The sequence below is a fragment of the Xenopus laevis genome, chromosome 9_10L (genome assembly GCF_017654675.1).
Source record: "Xenopus laevis strain J_2021 chromosome 9_10L, Xenopus_laevis_v10.1, whole genome shotgun sequence".
Lineage (NCBI taxonomy): Eukaryota > Metazoa > Chordata > Amphibia > Anura > Pipidae > Xenopus > Xenopus laevis.
The window spans coordinates 125,767,992-125,787,500 of record NC_054387.1 but is presented as its reverse complement, the minus strand read 5'-3'; the positions used below and the strand labels follow the sequence as shown (position 1 = coordinate 125,787,500).

The 19,509-nt window shown below is 42.6% G+C and overlaps 1 protein-coding gene across 3 annotated transcripts; it reads left to right on the top strand.

Annotated features, from left to right (window-relative positions):
* Window positions 1–1,151: 1,151 nt before the first annotated feature.
* Window positions 1,152–17,786, top strand: phgdh.L (phosphoglycerate dehydrogenase L homeolog). 3 transcript variants are annotated; one of them, XM_018236746.2, is made up of 12 exons: window positions 1,152–1,462; window positions 5,844–5,995; window positions 6,479–6,544; window positions 6,633–6,687; window positions 7,749–7,847; window positions 9,602–9,734; window positions 9,867–10,015; window positions 11,098–11,250; window positions 15,859–15,991; window positions 16,478–16,602; window positions 16,749–16,944; window positions 17,587–17,786. In XM_018236746.2, exons 1-12 carry the CDS (start codon window positions 1,322–1,324, stop codon window positions 17,712–17,714), a joined length of 1,530 nt encoding a protein of 509 aa, XP_018092235.1. In that variant the 5' UTR covers window positions 1,152–1,321; the 3' UTR covers window positions 17,715–17,786. The 3 variants fall into 3 exon arrangements, with proteins under 3 accessions (XP_018092235.1, XP_041432451.1, XP_018092234.1); XM_041576517.1 differs by having other exon boundaries at window positions 1,157–1,274; XM_018236745.2 differs by lacking the exon at window positions 1,152–1,462 and adding an exon at window positions 4,362–5,443.
* Window positions 17,787–19,509: the final 1,723 nt, after the last annotated feature.

The window sequence follows — 19,509 nt, the reverse complement described above, 5'->3', positions numbered from 1 at the left end:
GGGATAGCAGGTATAGTAGGGAGAGATGGTGCCTATAGTAACAGTGGATAATAGTCTCTGGGAAGGGAGTGTGGCTGTGGGATAGCAGGTATAGTAGGGAGAGATGGTGCCTATAGTAACAGTGGATAATAGTCTCTGGGAAGGGAGTGTGACTGTGGGATAGCAGGTATAGTAGGGAGAGATGGTGTCTATAGTAACAGTGGGATAATAGTCTCTGGGAAGGGAGTGTGACTGTGGGATAGCAGGTATAGTAGGGAGAGATGGTGCCTATAGTAACAGTGGGATAATAGTCTCTGGGAAGGGAGTGTGACTGTGGGATAGCAGGTATAGTAGGGAGAGATGGTGTCTATAGTAACAGTGGATAATAGTCTCTGGGAAGGGAGTGTGACTGTGGGATAGCAGGTATAGTAGGGAGAGATGGTGCCTATAGTAACAGTGGATAATAGTCTCTGGGAAGGGAATGTGACTGTGGGATAGCAGGTATAGTAGGGAGAGATGGTGCCTATAGTAACAGTGGATAATAGTCTCTGGGAAGGGAGTGTGACTGTGGGATAGCAGGTATAGTAGGGAGAGATGGTGCCTATAGTAACAGTGGATAATAGTCTCTGGGAAGGGAGTGTGACTGTGGGATAGCAGGTATAGTAGGGAGAGATGATGCCTATAGTAACAGTGGGATAATAAGAGCTATGTTTGTGAACAGAATTAATGAGAGCTTGCATTGTAATTCATAATCAATTGGTAAAGTGTAAGTTTAACAAAGAATCAGTCCTGTCCTGCTTTATGGCTGAGTTTCTAGTGATCTTTAGTGAGTAGTGGAACATGATATCTGAATCCCACTGTTTACATTGCAGGACTCTGCAGACGTAGAAGTACAAAGAAAAAAAAGGAAAAATATAACTTTAAAACATAGAAAATTTGAAACAAATGTATATTGGAAAGAATTGGTGAAAATAATGTTTCTTCAATAAGCAAAATGTATTTGGAGGGGTTTACATCCCCTCTCATTTGAAAAACCAGGGACAATTGTAATAAACGTGTGGTGCTGGCTGCAGCCCTTTTAGCTGAATTTTCTGAAAGTCTCCCCATTTTTCATCTGATCTGGGAGGAGTAGAGGGAGGAGAGAGGGGCTGGTGCAATTAGAGAGGGGGGAGGCAGTAGCAGGAGGAGGAGGTGGTGGGTAAAAAACCCACTGATTCGGAAAATCTGCAAGGAAAGGATTTGTGAGATACTAAAGCAGAGAGAGGAGAGACCACAGGACCATCTGCAGAGTGAAAGTAAGATATTTGCAGGGAGAGAGAGTGTCACAGACAGACAGACAGACATGTCTCTATCAGACATCCGCCGGGTGCTTATCAGTGACAGCCTGGCACCAGCCTGTGCCCAAATCCTGCGCAACCATAGGGGAATCGAGGTGACAGAGAGCCCAGGACTGACACATCAGCAGCTCCTATCACTGATCCAGGTGGGAGTGTTAGGGGGGAACCTGGGGGGAGGGGCAAAACTGGGGTGCATGATGGAATAGAGTAAAACTGGGGTGCATGATGGGATAGAGCAAAACTGGGGTGCATGATGGAATAGAGTAAAACTGGGGTGCATGATGGAATAGAGCAAAACTGGGGTGCATGATGGAATAGAGTAAAACTGGGGTGCATGATGGAATAGAGTAAAACTGGGGTGCATGATGGAATAGAGCAAAACTGGGGTGCATAATGGAATAGAGTTAAACTGGGGTGCATGATGGAATAGAGTAAAACTGGGATGCATGATGGAATAGAGTTAAACTGGGGTGCATGATGGGATAGAGCAAAACTGGGGTGCATGATGGAATAGAGTAAATCTGGGGTGCATGATGGAATAGAGTAAATCTGGGGGTGCATTATGGAATAGAGTAAAACTGGGGTGCATGATGGAATAGAGTAAATCTGGGGTGCATTATGGAATAGAGTAAAACTGGGGTGCATGATGGAATAGAGTAAATCTGGGGTGCATGATGGAATAGAGTAAATCTGGGGTGCATGATGGAATAGAGTAAAACTGGGGTGCATGATGGAATAGAGTAAATCTGGGGTGCATGATGGAATAGAGTAAAACTGGGGTGCATGATGGAATAGAGTAAAACTGGGGTGCATGATGGAATAGAGTAAAACTGGGGTGCATGATGGAATAGAGTAAAACTGGGGTGCATGATGGAATAGAGTAAAACTGGGGTGCATGATGGAATAGAGTAAAACTGGGGTGCATGATGGAATAGAGTAAAACTGGGGTGCATGATGGAATAGAGTAAAACTGGGGTGCATGATGGAATAGAGTAAAACTGGGGTGCATGATGGAATAGAGTAAAACTGGGGTGCATGATGGAATAGAGTAAAACTGGGGTGCATGATGGTATAGAGTAAAACTGGGGTGCATGATGGAATAGAGTAAATCTGGGGTGCATGATGGAATAGAGTAAAACTGGGGTGCATGATGGAATAGAGTAAAACTGGGGTGCATGATGGAATAGAGTAAATCTGGGGTGCATGATGGAATAGAGTAAAACTGGGGTGCATGATGGAATAGAGTAAAACTGGGGTGCATGATGGAATAGAGTAAAACTGGGGTGCATGATGGAATAGAGTAAAACTGGGGTGCATGATGGAATAGAGTAAAACTGGGGTGCATGATGGAATAGAGTAAAACTGGGGTGCATGATGGAATAGAGTAAAACTGGGGTGCATGATGGAATAGAGTAAAACTGGGGTGCATGATGGAATAGAGTAAAACTGGGGTGCATGATGGAATAGAGTAAAACTGGGGTGCATGATGGAATAGAGTAAATCTGGGGTGCATGATGGAATAGAGTAAAACTGGGGTGGCATGATGGAATAGAGTAAAACTGGGGTGCATGATGGAATAGAGTAAAACTGGGGTGCATGATGGAATAGAGTAAAACTGGGGTGCATGATGGAATAGAGTAAAACTGGGGTGCATGATGGAATAGAGTAAAACTGGGGTGCATGATGGAATACGAGTAAAACTGGGGTGCATGATGGAATAGAGTAAAACTGGGGTGCATGATGGAATAGAGTAAAACTGGGGTGCATGATGGAATAGAGTAAAACTGGGGTGCATGATGGAATAGAGTAAAACTGGGGTGCATGATGGAATAGAGTAAAACTGGGGTGCATGATGGAATAGAGTAAAACTGGGGTGCATGATGGAATAGAGTAAAACTGGGGTGCATGATGGAATAGAGTAAACTGGGGTGCATGATGGAATAGAGTAAAACTGGGGTGCATGATGGAATAGAGTAAAACTGGGGTGCATGATGGAATAGAGTAAAACTGGGGTGCATGATGGAATAGAGTAAAACTGGGGTGCATGATGGAATAGAGTAAAACTGGGGTGCATGATGGAATAGAGTAAAACTGGGGTGCATGATGGAATAGAGTAAAACTGGGGTGCATGATGGAATAGAGTAAAACTGGGGTGCATGATGGAATAGAGTAAAACTGGGGTGCATGATGGAATAGAGTAAAACTGGGGTGCATGATGGAATAGAGTAAAACTGGGGTGCATGATGGAATAGAGTAAAACTGGGGTGCATGATGGAATAGAGTAAAACTGGGGTGCATGATGGAATAGAGTAAATCTGGGGTGCATGATGGAATAGAGTAAATCTGGGGTGCATGATGGAATAGAGTAAATCTGGGGTGCATTATGGAATAGAGTAAATCTGGGGTGCATGACCACACTGGTATCTATGCAGTCATGCAGGATGATGTATAGCCATGTGCAAGGATGTAATAGGATGAGGTGGCACATAGTAATGCTCAATGAAGCTTTTTCTGCCTGTTTTCTCCACTTGGGCCGGTGCTGTTGTTATTCTTGCCCAATACATTTGAATGGAAAAGTTAGTTATAGGGGTGCAGGTTGGGTGCATTTATGGGGGGGGCTGAATGATCACATTGAAATCTGAAGCAGCTTCTCAATGGATAAAGGGGGGATTACAAATTCACGAGTGTCAGTGTTTAGGAAGATGTTAGAGGTAACATTGTATTCGTGCAGAAAATGTTGCGTATTTGTATCACTATAGGAAGGAGGGAGGGAGGATGTTGTGCAAGAAAGGGGTTAAACAGCAATGTTCTGCTGCAGGGAAGGGGTTAAATATGTGCTTTGCATGGACAATTCCCTGCACATAAAGCTCTCCCAGGCTGGAATCTGAACTCAATCAAGTTCATTCATTTGGGAATCTGATGCAAGAGAGCTCAGAGGTGTCAGCAGAGAGGCTGGAAACAGAAAAGGGGGAGGGTTGAGAGCAGAAAAGGGGAGGGTCTGAGAGCAGAAAAGGGGGAGGGGCTGAGAGCAGAGAAGGGGAGGGGGGAGAGCACAGAGCAAGAGGCAATGAACAGGGGACAGAAAACTGAAGAGGAGGAGACAGGGAAGGAAACATGTTGTACCTGCTGAAAGAAAAAATTAATGAGTGTTTAGCTCCCGAGCAACAGGAGTCCATGGAGGTTACATGTCAGAGAAGGGGAGGAAGCAAAGTCTCTTGGCATGGAACTGACGTGGGCACAAGTGCACCATTAATCCTGCTAGCGCTGGTCTCATCCAATTATACCTGCTCCACCCTGTTATAACTACAACTCCCAGCATCCCCTGACAGCCTACAGGCATCCGCACAAGCGCTGTAACAATTAACTTTTATTGATGCTGCTTAGACATATTACAGATTAATTCACCCAAAAGACTGACATGTTTTAACTGGTTAGACCAGACCCATTTTTACCTGTTCGTATTAGTTCCCTGTAGGAATTCAGCAGAGAAGCCTATTTTGTGACCATCAACCTGATAACTTCCACATTACCCATATCTGCATTTCCCTACCCTCTGCCAGACCCAAACTCACAGACCTGCAGCAGGACTCTTCTTTACTACTGATGGGTGAATCAATTTGACAGACGAGAATTCGCTGGGAATATCCGCGTTTCACCGTGGGTGAATACATTTGTGAAACTGCACCGAAAATTTTGGACGCGCATCAGAAAAGTTGCTCGCGTCAAAACCGTCTCGGGTCAACATTATTCGGACACCCATTGACTTTAACACCGGTGTCAAAATTGACACAGACGTCAAGAATCAAGTTTCGCTAATTTCGCTGGAAATCCGCTGAATTTTTCACTGCAGCGAAACGGGACAAATTCGCCCATCACTGTTCTTTACACCATAACCCCCTTTCATGCCTATGCTTTATGCCTTCAAAATGTGCTTCTTAGTCAGAAATCCAAAAATGAGCACATACTTTGAGGTTACTGGGAGCAACATGCTTGATGAGCAACATGTTTCTTGTGAGCCACTGGTTGGGGATCACTGCTCTAGACTTTTCATCTTGCAGATCTTCTCCAAAGAAACTCACTACACTCCTTCACTTGTTCACTCTTCTCTATTCAGGATGTTCTCTGAGGTAGGGAGAAGATGTGTAGAACCTGTATAGCTTTTGTGATTAAAAAAAGAATGAGTGAGGTAGGTTTGATTGAATCCATCTTGGATGTAAGGGAAAGGAGGAGGTTGTTGGTGTAGTGCAAGGAATTTGAAGAATGTAATGACTATAGGAGGAAGTTGTACAAGATAAGGATATGATGCTGCAATGAGGATAAAATATGAAGCTAAAGACTCATGTAGGGGTAAGGAAACATACTGCATAGGAAGGTTCACAGGTGTACAAATGACAAAGAGGGAAACAATAGTTCCAAAACTGTGATTTTTCATATGATGGAAAGTTTTGAACTGGAGATAACCACAATAAAATACCGTCAATCCTCTAATGTGGATGTTCTAATCCCCCCCTCTCCTTTTTTCCTCAGGACTATGACGGTCTCATTGTACGTTCAGCCACCAAAGTCACAGCGGAAGTCCTGACTGCAGGATCCAGGCTGAAATTGGTGGGACGAGCGGGAACAGGAGTGGACAATGTGGACGTTGAGTGTGCCACCAAGAACGGCATCATTGTGATGAAGTAATGCACAATTGTTTGGTAAAAAAGGATGTTAAGGGCCGCTTGTTTAATAAATGTGTTTTCAGCCACCACCACAAAGGGAAGGCCCCATTAACAGTCCCATCCCCAACACTTTTTCCTTGCAATACCCACTGTCCCACAGTGTTTATACTATTCCTCCCATTTTGAATCCAGAGCTGCTGTGCCAGTTGATGCACAGGGGAACCCTGGATCTACTACCACCTTGTGTCCTGCATTAATAGGCCTAGTGTACTCAACAGAATCATGCTGAACACTGGGATCAATGACAAGTGGAATTGGAAAACTTTCAGAAAAATTGGGGTAGGCTCAGCACCCCATGATGTGCACAACAATTATGAAATTCTCGGAAAATTCTCACTGCTCTTGCAATGTAATTGTCCCCTATAGGTTCTGCATTTCAGATAGCCGAGGTGTCTATCCTTTAAGTGTACAATACAAAACAATCTGTGTTTATTTCTACAGCACTCCAACAGGGAACAGTATCAGTGCAGCAGAACTTACCTGTGGACTCATTCTCAGCCTGTCCAGGTAAGTTATAAGGCAAGGGATTGGATGCAATTTCATCACTGCATGTCTCAGAGATCCTGCTTCTATAATCAATGGTGTCTCTTTCTAGGCAAATTCCACAGGCTGCTGAATCCATGAGAGCTGGAAAATGGGATCGGAAAAAGGTGAGAAGTCTCTGTCTAACCAGTGATTAATGTACCCCCTATTGTAAACTATATAAAGATATTTTATTCTAATACACAAGTTTCAGTAAGTCATGACAATAACATGACTGAGCACCAATTATAATTGATGACGACATTAAGCACCATTTATTAAGAAATAATTTATAGGCTATTCAAGTTTCTTGAGTTTTATAATAATAAAATTGGGAAAGCTTGTAAGAGGCAAAATAGTAAGGAGCTTGGAGACTTCCAGTAGAAGAGAACGTTAGTGAAATAAAAGAACAAAGAGAGGGAAAGGAAAGTTGGACTGTGATATGGTACAAGAGTTGAAGTATCAAAGTACATGGAGAAAAGTAAGAAGTACAGAAGGAGGAGAATAGAAAGCCAATAAAAGTGAAGACAAATATATTGCAGAGAAAGGGAAGAAGAGATATTAGGATAAGGGTGGGGATGTTATGGGTCAGGGATACTAAACATTTTTGTAGTGTGAGGAACATGTGATATTTAGTGCTTTTGGTTGGGCTACATCAATAAATGTTTCTCTAAGGACTTAAATCAATATATTGAGTGGTAATATTGAATTATTAGGGGGGATAAAGCAGGAGCAAGCTCAGGAGATGGGGTGGACATATTAGGGGAGCAAAGTATTTATCTACTAGGGATGGGGAGTGAAGGAAACACAAAATATGGAGTTCAATTGAAGGAAAGAAAATGATGAGCAAGGTGACAAATTAAATAGAAAAGTAGATGAAGGAAGAGGAAAATCAAGAAATGAATGGGATGGGAATGTGAATGTGACCTGAAGACAACATGGAGGAAAGTGAGGAGTTGGAAGGGAAGGAAACAGGTAGATACATAATCAGGGTCTGACGGATGCACATGGAGATGCAGTTAAGGGCCAGGGAAAAGGATTAAGGAAGGATCAGTAATGAGAAGGGATAGGAGAATTAAAATGATAAAGAAGAATTTGATAGAGAAGAATGCAGAAAGGGGACAAAGATGGACATGATAGTTTCAATCTGTAATACATTCTTCCTTATTTTATCTTCTTCTTTGGGCAGTTCATGGGATCAGAGCTTTATGGGAAAACATTAGGAATCCTAGGCCTTGGTCGGATTGGGAAGGAGGTTGCTATCAGAATGCAGTCATTCCAGATGCAGGTGAGCAGTAGAGTGCTATGTTTTGTCTGTTTTCTGTTTCATTAACCCCAGCTGCTCAATAACTTCTACTTCATCCCGTTGTCCTATAATTCACAACCCCTAACTCCTTCACCAATTCTACCAACCCCTACTTATACTCTTCCTATATTACTTCACTAACTCTCTGCTTTAACTCTATTCTCTCTAGTGACACTCAATACTCTTTTCCTTAATTGCACTAATTTCTTCTTTTATCACTTGCCATGCATCAGTTAACACTTCCCATTCTGTAATTCCACATATAGTATATTATGTTAGTCTCCCATTTCCTTCTCCCATCATGACAAGAGGCACAGTATAGGTACTATGCATTTGCGTCTGTTCTTTTGGTTCTTCTCCTGATTGGCTCTACGGTTACTGTGGTTTTGGGCAACCAGAACCTTTAGATTTTGAAGTCTCAGTCTTCCAATTGCTTCATTGGTCTTCGGATCTATTGGGTTGATGTCTCCTTTTGAGGTCCATGATTTGGTCAGACACTACTTTGTTTAAAGCATAGATATATGAGAGTTAGAATAATGACTCTCCTAGAATGACTGGTCTATCTGAGACACTTATTGGTCTTGTGGCAGGTCACTCCCTGTGGGGACATCACCACAATTTGGAAACATTAGTGCATTGGTGGATTGTCTTTTTCTTCAGAAAACCATTGTTTCTGCTTTGTGCAATGGTTCTGTGGTTTAGGCCATCACAATAATGGGTGGATCTCTTTTGCAACAGCCCCACGGCAGCACAACGATGGTCACATAGAAGCAAAAGATTGCAAAGGTAATAGAAAGTTCATCAAAATAACTCCCAAACAAGAGGTCTGCCCTAAATGAAATAAAAAGGTTTTCTAGCTGCCAGTAGGTTTGCTTGAATGCTACATGCAATACCACCACTTTGTGAAAACAACATGGGCCAAAGAGCAATAAAAAAGGGCTGGTCATTACATTTTCTGATTTTCAAACCTTCAGTCTACAGAATATATGTTCAGTCTGCCTTACCTATAGTCCTATGGTTCAATTGCTATGTGAAAATGCCATCTCATACTGACCTTTGTGCATTGAACCCCTATGGGGGTCAAACTTCTATCTGTTGGCCAGTCAAGGAAGGCTATTGTAATCATGTTAGCTCAGCTGTCCAAACAAAGAACAAGGTTGGGTAGGAGCCTTATTCATGGACAATGGTCTAAAACAGAAATGACCAAACTGATTGGTTAAATTGGCTTGTGTGCTTCCACCTTACTCTGAGATACTGTGGATCATACCATAAGTGTGCTTGGCTGGTTAACCCAAGTATCTCCAAAATTACGTTTTTTAAACATTGCAAAGCCAGACAGTTATACAGATATTAGACATTGCTCCAAGTCTTGAAATATATAATATAGAGCCCTAATGTATACGAGAATGGATTTCTATCCTAAACCAGACACATTATGAGAACCAATGCTCCTTTTTGCAGCTGGTAGTTATAAAATGTGTGTCAACGGTTTTATCTTCCTTTTCATTTCTCCTACTCTATAGGGAGAGCCCATATTCATATTCCCAGCATGCTTTCTGTTGAATAGCCAAGGAGCAAACTACAGCTAAGCCTTTCATTGGAGAATGTTTGTAGGCGCAGTTCTGTCCTTTAGACCTGTCTCACGGTTTAAGTATTTGATGTTCTCCCATGCTTTGTCTTCTCCCATAGTTTCACAATTGAGTTTTCCTTCGCATAACTGTCCTACTTCTTTTCAGACCATCGGTTATGACCCCATCATCCCCCCTGAAGTGACCTCTCAGTTTGGAGTTCAGCAGTTTCCACTGGAAGAAATCTGGAAGCAGTGTGATTATATCACTGTACACACACCCCTTCTCCCCTCTACTACAGGTATACGTAGCCTTCTTGGCCCACTGATTACTTGGACCTGTAGGATGATAGCTCCTTCCCCTACTGAACCTCCCTCTCCTCTCTATTTCACTCTCCTTTTTATTTACTGTTTTTTTATTTTTCCACTTCCAGGGTTGATAAATGACACAGCATTCGCAAAGTGCAAACGGGGGGTAAAGGTGATAAATTGTGCTAGAGGGGGCATCATAGATGAGGCGGCCCTGCTGCGGGCACTGCAGAGTGGACAGTGTGGCGGAGATGGGTTGGACGTATTTGTAGAGGTGAGTAGACAAATGAATTTCAATGTAGGGCAGTGTGTGTAACTTATAGTAACTAGTAATCCCAAATGAAGTATCTCCTTCAACTGCCCCAAACATTCTTCCCATTTGGTGATATGTTCCCAACTTTAAGGGCATGGCTTTTCAGCTATGGAGTTAAAACCTGCATTAATGGGGTCCTATGTTGAGGTAATAGAAAATATGTGTGCAATTGGTTAAAAGCATTTTTTCATACAGTATGGTATCTGTTATCCAGAAACCCGTTATCCAGAAAGCTCTAATTACAGAAAGGCCATCTCCCATAGACTCTGTTATAATCAATAATTCCGATTTATTTAATTATTTCCGTTTTCTCGGTAATAATAAAACCATACCTTGTACTTGATCCCAACTAAGATTAATCCTTACTGGAGGCAAAACAATCCTGTTGGGTTTAATTCATGTTTAAATTATTTTATTAGTAGGTTTGGAGATCCAAATTGCAGAGAGACTCCTTATCTGGAAAACCCAAGTTCCTGAATCTGGATAACAGGTCCCATACCTGCATAATCTTTTTAAATCTTTTTTTATTTAAATGGGTAAGAATCTTTGACCCATTTGTATAAGTCCTGTTAGCTACTTCTTTAGTTTCCTTAAAATACTTACTTTGGTGAAGGCTTCTCTATAGGCCCTCTGTTGCTCTTTCCTATGGTCTGGCAGGAGGTTGGGCTTGGTCTCAGCTGAAGATAAGGCACAAGGAACCCATTTAACTTATATTGATCTTCTATGTCTACAGTCCACCATTGAGTTGGATCCAAGCCACACCTCCTGCCTTTACATGAGGGAGTATTAAAGCTCTATAACTGTCTCTCTACTGGAGGCAGGGGATTAGGCTCTCTCACCCAGGAACTGGTAAATGCATGCTAATGAGGAGTGAGTCCAAGAGGATTACTGCATCTTTAGTGTACTTTAGAGTATCAATTGACCACAAAGATATAAACATATGAATGACTAGAGAATATTTAATGCAGTGGGAGGGCAAGTTGAGTGTGAATGTTTGTTTATTTGGTTGTTTTGTTTGTTTACTACAATGGACCTTTTTTTAGGAGCCTCCCAAAGATCGAGCCTTAGTGGAGCACCCCCTGGTGATTAGCCTGCCTCACCTCGGAGCCAGCACGGAGGAAGCCCAGAATCGATGTGGGGAAGAGATCGCTCAACAAATTGTTGACCTGGTGAAGGACAGAGCACTGGTGGGAGCGGTAAGTGTCCAGCGATATAATGTCACATCTGGTCTCATCCCAGACGCATTTGAAAACTATATATCATTGTTAGAATTAGGTTTGGCTGATAGAAAGTGCCGATATGTAATACTTATTAGTGCTCAATGCCAGTCAGCACCAGCAAAGGCCCCAATCTAGTCATGAATGCATTATGCCTTTCGAATACTGTTTGGCAGCAGCCACTTCCAATTGTGACAAGGAGAAGCTGAAACGTGCATAGGTTGGCAGGCACATAGGGGAGTGGAGTTGAGTGGAGGTGGGACCCTGAGCTGGTAGCTACAGTGGGCCCCACACACAAACACACACCAGTTAATTAAATATAAACATCAATTCCATTAAATGCTATTAAATATGCATCCAATATAAACATCAAATGCATTAAAAATAAACACCAGACTGTAGAGCTGATTTATTAATATTAAAAAAAAATCAAATTTTTGGAACTTGAAACTTTTGCCACTTTATTGCCATGAAAAGAAAGGCATTTTGCCAAGAATTCACTATTATACAGTAATGTTATTTTCCTTTAAGACAAACTGTTCTATGCCAAATAATTTATACCCATGGACATCTATTTTATAAATATAATCAAAAATGTGTCCACCTTTTCCGAGCGCTATTTAGAACACTGAAGAACTTCTACTCGTTGGCCATAGTTTCTACACGTTGACCTTCCCTCAGAGCTGGTGAATGTTTTTGGTTGAAAAATGTAGGGATGCACCGAATCCACTATTTTGGATTCAGCTGAACCCCCGAATCCTTCATGAAGTATTCGGCTGAATACCGAACCGAATCCGAATACTAATTTGCATATGCAAATTAGGGGTGGGAAGGGAAAACATTTTTTTACTTCCTTGTTTTGTGACAAAAAGTCACACGATTACCATCCCCGCCCCTAATTTGCATATGTAAATTATGATTCGGTTCGGCCGGACAGAAGGATTCGGCCAAATCCGAATCCTGCAGAAAAAGGCCGAATCCCATACCGAATCCTGGATTCGGTGCATCCCTAGAAAAATGTGACATTTAGAGATGGCTGTAGAAAATAGCTGGATATTAGCACTTGCCGGGAAAAAGATATTTTGGCCCATTCTTGGCTTTCCCTAAATTGGGAAGTTGGAGTGTTTATAACAAAAGAGCATCCTTGGTCCCCAGACAATTTTTTTAGCCTTGGTAGATCTGAACTGCTTTGCTCAAGTATATATAACCTGACCATCCCTGGCCCAATAGGCACTCTGGTTCTGCTCCTCTGTGGTTTTAATATAACTGTGAAATACCAAGGCTGGAATGAAATAGCAGATGCAGGGTCTCCAGGTCTAGTAACCCATAGCAACCATTAGAATACAAGACCTGGAGCCATAAATGTGCACCTGCAAATTATCACATGTCTACAGCCGGCCACCAGAGGGCCACCTTGATATTCACGGTATAGAAAGTGCTTTCTGCGTGGGTGTGAGTTTCTGTGTGTGTGTGGTGGGGATCGTTTACATGAGTCCAGTTCTAATATTAATGAATAGGGAAGTGTGAATTAAAGAAGAAGAACAGTGATGCTATCGATTCCCAACCCGACATTGGGTTTCCTTAGAATAGTCTCCACCATACAACTTAAATTTGATTCACATTAGATAATTCCTCATACTTTATTAGTGCTTTTCATCCAGTCTGTGGACTACAATTCCCAGCATGCTTTTATTGTTTCATAGGTTGGATGGTGCTGGGAACTGCAGTCCAGTAACTCCTGCAAAAACAAATGTATGGATCCTTAACCCAAGATTATAGCAGAACATTGTCAGCTGGCGTTTTATATCAGAGAGAACTTTTCTACCATGTAAATAGAATGTCTTGGGCAAGAGCCCTCTAGTGGCAAAATTTTTCACCAAGTTTCACCACAAAAATGACGCCCATAGCCTCTAATGGGTGGGAAAAAAAATTGTCGCCCATGGACTTCAATACATTTCAGTGAATTTTCACGTTTCGCAAATTTTTGGCGAAGGAAACGGGTACGATTCGCCCATCTCTGCTGACGAGCTATATTCTAGATAAAACATAGAGTTCAAGGAAATTATACAGAAAGTGTTTACTCTAAAGAGGAACTAAAGTCTTAACTTGAATCTAAACCCCCAAAAAGTGTTTGAGGAGTGAGAATTTTGCAATTTGCATTCATTTTGTATTTTTAGTGGTTTCTGAGCTATTTAGACGACTAATATCAGACTTTTCGCTCTCTCTGAAAGTCAACAACCCTAGGGTCAACTGACGTTATAGGAAGTGCATAGAAAATGTATTGATAATTACGGTCACAGACAGTGACTTTCGAAAGGTAACTGTTGAGCCAAAAGCCGGGTATAAGCGATATAAAACTGCTGCAATTTTAGAAATCGCTAAAAATAGAAAATGAACTGTAAATTGCAACAGTGCTCAAAGGACCACTCTGAATAAGTTCACATCAATTTATTTTTGTGCTTCGATCCCCTAAAAAGATGACTGTAAATTAGGGATGTGCCGAATCCAGGATTTGGCTCAAGATTCAGACTTATTCAGCAGGATTCAGATTCAGCTGAATCCAAGTGCCTGACCAAATCTGAATCCTAAAGATCCTGTGACTTTTTGTTACACAAAGAAGGAAATTAAATTTTTTTTAACATCATGCTGCACATGGGGTCCTCTTTTTCCCCTTCTGAATTCCTTTAGCTATGTTCCAGTATTCGGCCGATTGTTTCATGAAGGATTCTTGATTCGGCCGAATCCCAAAACAGTGGGTTTGTGTTCATCCCTACTGCTGTGTTTTATATAGTGAAATGACTGTACCAGCCCAGAGGTTCAGCAGTCCTAAAACAATAATGATCCAGGCCTTTAAGGTGCTAGGTCATTTTTTTAAGAGTCGGTGGCACTGCACATGCTCAGTGTGCTCTGGGCTGCTGTTGAGAAGCTAAACTAAGGGTTTGTTGGAAAACATTAAAACATTAGCATAAAGTCACATCTACTTCTAGGGGTATCTTTGAAGGTGCAGATCTAAAGGGCTGTGGTGGCCTTGGGCTGGTACATACAGTAAATTGCAGCATTTCTAACCTAGATATAATTCCCCTTTAGAAAGAATAAGGCTGTATAATGAAATTTGAGTGTATTTCAGAGTGAATACAGCTCAGACAAGCAGACCTTTCTCATACCAGACAAGACCACAAGATAACATCCTCTTTCAGTGAGGTTTAGCACATCTTACACACTGCAAACCAGAGAGGGTTTTTTTTTTACCTTGCAATGTGGTTTATTTTATGCAAAGTTAGTGGGGGGGAGGGGGAGTTACAAGCGGCACAGCTAGATATGAAATGCTTTGAGCATTGCTAGTGTAACAGGTAGATGGGTCAGGGTCTGCCTTAACCTTCCTTGGGTTACTATACACTGATTCCAGAACCCGGGAAAGGGGTCCAACTCCCAGCAACTCTTGATCAAATGACTTTCTGCGCCAGTGGTTCTTTAAAACAGCCAAACGATTTATTGAACTGGTGATCCACTACTTAATGGTCAATCACATATGCAAGGTGCATGCTCAGAAGTTACACCCCAACAAGTAGTGGTAGCAGGTCATTTACACAAATATATTACTCACAGATCCTCCCTGATCCTTTGTTAAGGTGGCCATAGACGCAAAGATCTGCTCGTTTGGCAACATCGCCAAACGAGCGGATCTTTCTCGAGCATGGCTATATCGGGGGTGATCTGATTGTTTGGCCGTATGGCCGAACGATCCGATTACGATGTGCAATAGGCTCCGGCGGGTTTGGTCGGGTCAAAATCAAACCTGACCGATCGACCATGGACGAAAGATGTCGGCACACGCCAAACACGATCCGAAAACCGTATGAATCCTTGATTCGTACCATAGGATCTATGTCTCTATGGCCACCTTTAGTCAGCTTTCTCAATTGATTCGCCTTCCCTGCCTTTGGTGCACGATCCCTATTGAAGGTGAATCTGTTGTCTCACGCTCCAAGGATCTCTCTATCCCTGAGCCTCAACACTTGACTCCCTAACCTGGCGGCCTTGTCACCGCAGGGTGCTAAACCTTCACTAAACTCCTTGTTGGAGCCTTAGCTGATCACTAACTTTCCTGAACACTCCGATAGTGACCTATTACAGTTTCTGACCTGACAATTGCTTGCTCCTATACTGAGGCCTACCTCCACCTCAGGCTCTCCACATACCACCTCCTCCAGCGAGTGGGCGCACCAGAAACCGGGGCCCGGACAAACACGTGAGCATCCCTTTTTATAACCTCTGGGAACTACTCCCCCTCTCCTCTGGGGAAAAAAGGTGCCAGCCTAGCTGGCTAACACATTCCCTGGGGCATAGGAAAACTTTTACATTCCTACACTAGTTACCCAGGAGACATAGGGCACAGGATCATTATAGTTCAGCCACCATGTACTTATGATTCTCACTTCTTCCCTACTAGTCTTCTCTACACAATTGTAGTGATAACACCTTTAGCATTCTCTCTTGCCTGACCCACTTAGCACCCTGGGGTTATGAAGTAAGTGCTGTCAGAGACTGATATTATATTCTGTAATTATATTATTATATGCAACACAGGTCAACGCACCTGCCCTATTCAAGGCATTTTCACCTGAGACTAAGCCATGGATCCAGCTGGGGGAAACAATGGGAAATCTTCTTCAGACCATGTTACCCAGTATCAATGGGATCGTCCAAGTCACAACATCTGGTATGAACCAGTTATTATTCAATTCTTTATGAACCATCACCCCCCCCCCCCCCCACTGCAATTGGCACTTGTACCAGGACAAGCCAAGGGATAGCTGTCCATTACTACTACAATATAGGGTTTCTGTATAGTAACCTGTCCAGTAACCCGAAGGAACCAATCAGATGTTTGCTTTCATTATTGTAACCATGCTAGATTGACAAGAGACAACTGCTGGCTGGTTGCTACAGGTTGCAAAGCAAGAGTACCATTTGCCCCGTTATTACAAATCTCTTTTGTGGTTCATAGATTGAAGAGGTTGCAGGATAGTGATTTGGTTCCTTTTTACTGCAAGAATGGGAAATAGGGTAGGGTGACCCCATTGACTGCCAAAAACAATAATATCCGTCATATAAATGGCTCATAGCTGTCATCTTCTCCTTTATACCCATTATAATCAATATTCACTCCCCACCTTGTCTTTTCCTTTCCCCTGTGGGTGATTAGGTGATTTACTGAAGGATGCTGGGAGTTTCCTTTGTTCTGCAGTGACGGTTGGTCTTCTACGAAGGAACAAGGAGAAAATCAACCTCGTCAATGGATCTCTATTCGCCAAAAGCTCAGGGATTAAGGTAAACCCTCAGTGCAACTTCCTTATGTCTTCTGTGTATAGTATTTTCAATGATATTGCTATTGCAACTGCTTCATTTCATCCATTCTCTCCAACATCACCTGTTCTCTCCCCCCATTTGTGACCATATTTTCCTCCTCTCAACAGGTCAGCTCCCAACACTCCACAGGTGCAGGAGAAACAAGACTAGAGGTTTCTGCTGGGGGTATCCAGTTGGTTGGGGGTTTGAATGATTCCATTCCATGTCTCCTGAAGATTGGAACCTCAGAATTCCGCAGCCCTGTGACCCTCCGCGGCACTCTGATTTTATGGGAGGGTTCAGCCCCAATTGTGAAACTGACAGGTACAAGAAGAGAGTCCCCTCTGAGGCTCTTTCTCTATATTATCATTTGCTTTCTCTTTTCATTCACACTTCTTGCTTGTTGCTTCCACTTCTCCTATGCTCACCTGCAGTTATTCCTCTTGTCTTCCCTTCTTTTTTTAGACCTCGAATAATTCCTGTACATTATCAACTCACTCAACTCTTGTCCTCCATTATTTCTTGCCCTCAGCTCACTCAACCCTTTTCCTTCATTATCCCTTACCCTCACCTCACTTAACCTTTCACCTCCAGTAACCATTGCCCTTGACTAACTCAACTCTTCTCCTGCATTATGTCTTGTCCCCAACTTACTTAACCCATCTCCTTTATTATTCCTTACCCTCACCTCACTCAACCCTTCTCCTTCATTATCCCTTACCGTCACCTCACTCAACCCTTCTCCTCCATTTTCCATTACCCTCACCTTACTTAACCCTTCTCCTCAAGTATCCATCGCCTTTGACTAACTCAACTCTTCTCCTGCATTATGTCTTGTCCCCAAAATACTCAACCCTTCTTCTTTATTATTCCTTACCCTCACCTCACTCCTACTCCTCCAGTCACCCTTACTCTTGCTCTTGGCTAACTCAACTCTTCTCCATTATTCCTTCTTCTCCCCTCTAGAAGCCCTTTCTGAGGCGGGAAGTCAACTGGAGATGCTTCATGTTTCAAATGGACACAGTGTGGCTGGAATATCTTCTTCTCTCTCTGACCTGTCTCTCCTGGCACCGTGCATTCAGATTACCCTGTGACCACCCACTTTACTTTTTGACTTGTATAAGTGTGAAATAGCCTGTAATTAGCTAATAAACCATACCAGTTTACCTCCCGTGTTGACGATGATGAGGGATCCCTACCTGAAGTAAAACCAAAGTACATTGTGGGGATTTCTTTTGCCAGTGGGTATCTTCCCTTTGTCCCCCTCTCCAGCGCATGTGTACGACTGGGCGGTCATGGCAGGAAGGGAGGCCGGGGCCCACTCGGTGACCCGCCGGCCCAGTCCGAAATAGATTACAAATAATCTATATTATTAATAGACTATGAATATTCTGTAAATAAATAGAGTATAAATAATCCGTGCGAAATAGATTATAAATAAGTTGTGATTACTTCAGTAATAACTCAACGATCACTTTAGGGAAAATTAAATTTGCGCACATCTATTAAAATCAAAAACCATTCATAAAACAACAGTCTCCGCCCACAAGAAGCCCAAGCTGTAGGCTACAGGCCACTGTGGCATTAACTCTTCATATTTTGGATCTACTATAATTATCTGCCAGTGCCTGACAATGGCTAATAAGGAATAATTAAGAACTAATAAAAAGCCAAATAAAATTTAATTTGGGGGTGCCAAATTGGGGGTGCAAAAATTAAGTGATCGCATGTACTTAGTTGACACCCTATGCCAGTGCGCCTATCTATCAGAAGAAAACTGCACCGCCCTGGGATTCTTCCAGTGAGCCCCACGGAGCGCTTCTCTTCCGGCTTCTTCTTTCTTCAAATTTCCCGGGGCACATGCGCAGTAGAATGTAATAGTTGTTCTTTTCATTAAAGTCTGGTTTTTCGCACTACTGAGCATGCACAGCTACGAGAAAAAAAAAGAAGCCAGAAGACGATCGCTCCGTGGTGCTGGCTGGTAGAATCCCAGAACAGTGCAGTTTTCTTCTTATAGAAGCCCCAGCCCGGGATTTCAGGTAAGTACATACAATCCCGTGGGGGTGCCTTACTTTTAGTACACCCCAAGTTAAAAGACCTTTCCTTCTCCTTTAAAGCAAATGATGAGTAAAGAATACAGAGGCCTATTTACTTTTTGAAACAGGCTACTGACTGGAATAAAGCAACTTAAAGCAAACAAATCAACTGAAAAGGATACGTATTTGTTATTAACTGCTATTTTATATTAAGGTTTATATTTAACTACTGTGGTTTTACTTTTTAAAGGTTTTTTTTCTGTCTTGGGTGCTAAATAGCAAAGTTTGATGTGCTAGTGAGCTTACAGCAAGTTTGTCACAACCTGCTTTACTTTGCAGTTAGTTTTTCCCTCAGTTTGAGGGGATGGGGTTTGATTAGTTGCACCTGAACAGACTGTATAAATAGAACCCCTGGGACTCCAGTGGAACTTGCTCTAGTGTTTGTTCTTTAAGTGGGGGATCTGTAAGTGGGGGATCTGTAAGTGGGGGATCTGTAAGTGGAGTTACAAATACAGGAATTAAGTGGGGGATCTGTAAGTGGACAAATACAGGAATTAAGTGGGGGATCTGTAAGTGGTAGGGTTGCCACCTGGCCGGTATTTTACCGGCCTAGCCGGTAAAATACCTACCAAGGCCGGGCTGGTATTACAAATTTACCGGTAATGTAGCTGCCGGTAAATTTGTAATACGATTAAAAGGAGCCATCAGCCTGCCCCCAATCCCCTGCAACTTACCTTTTCTTTTGCCTCTTCTAGCGTTCGTTGGGTTGCCCCTCCCCTTTTGACATCACGGCCCACCCCTGTTGATGTCACGGCCCGCCCCTTTGTGGCCCCGCCCCCCAGCAGCCGGTAAA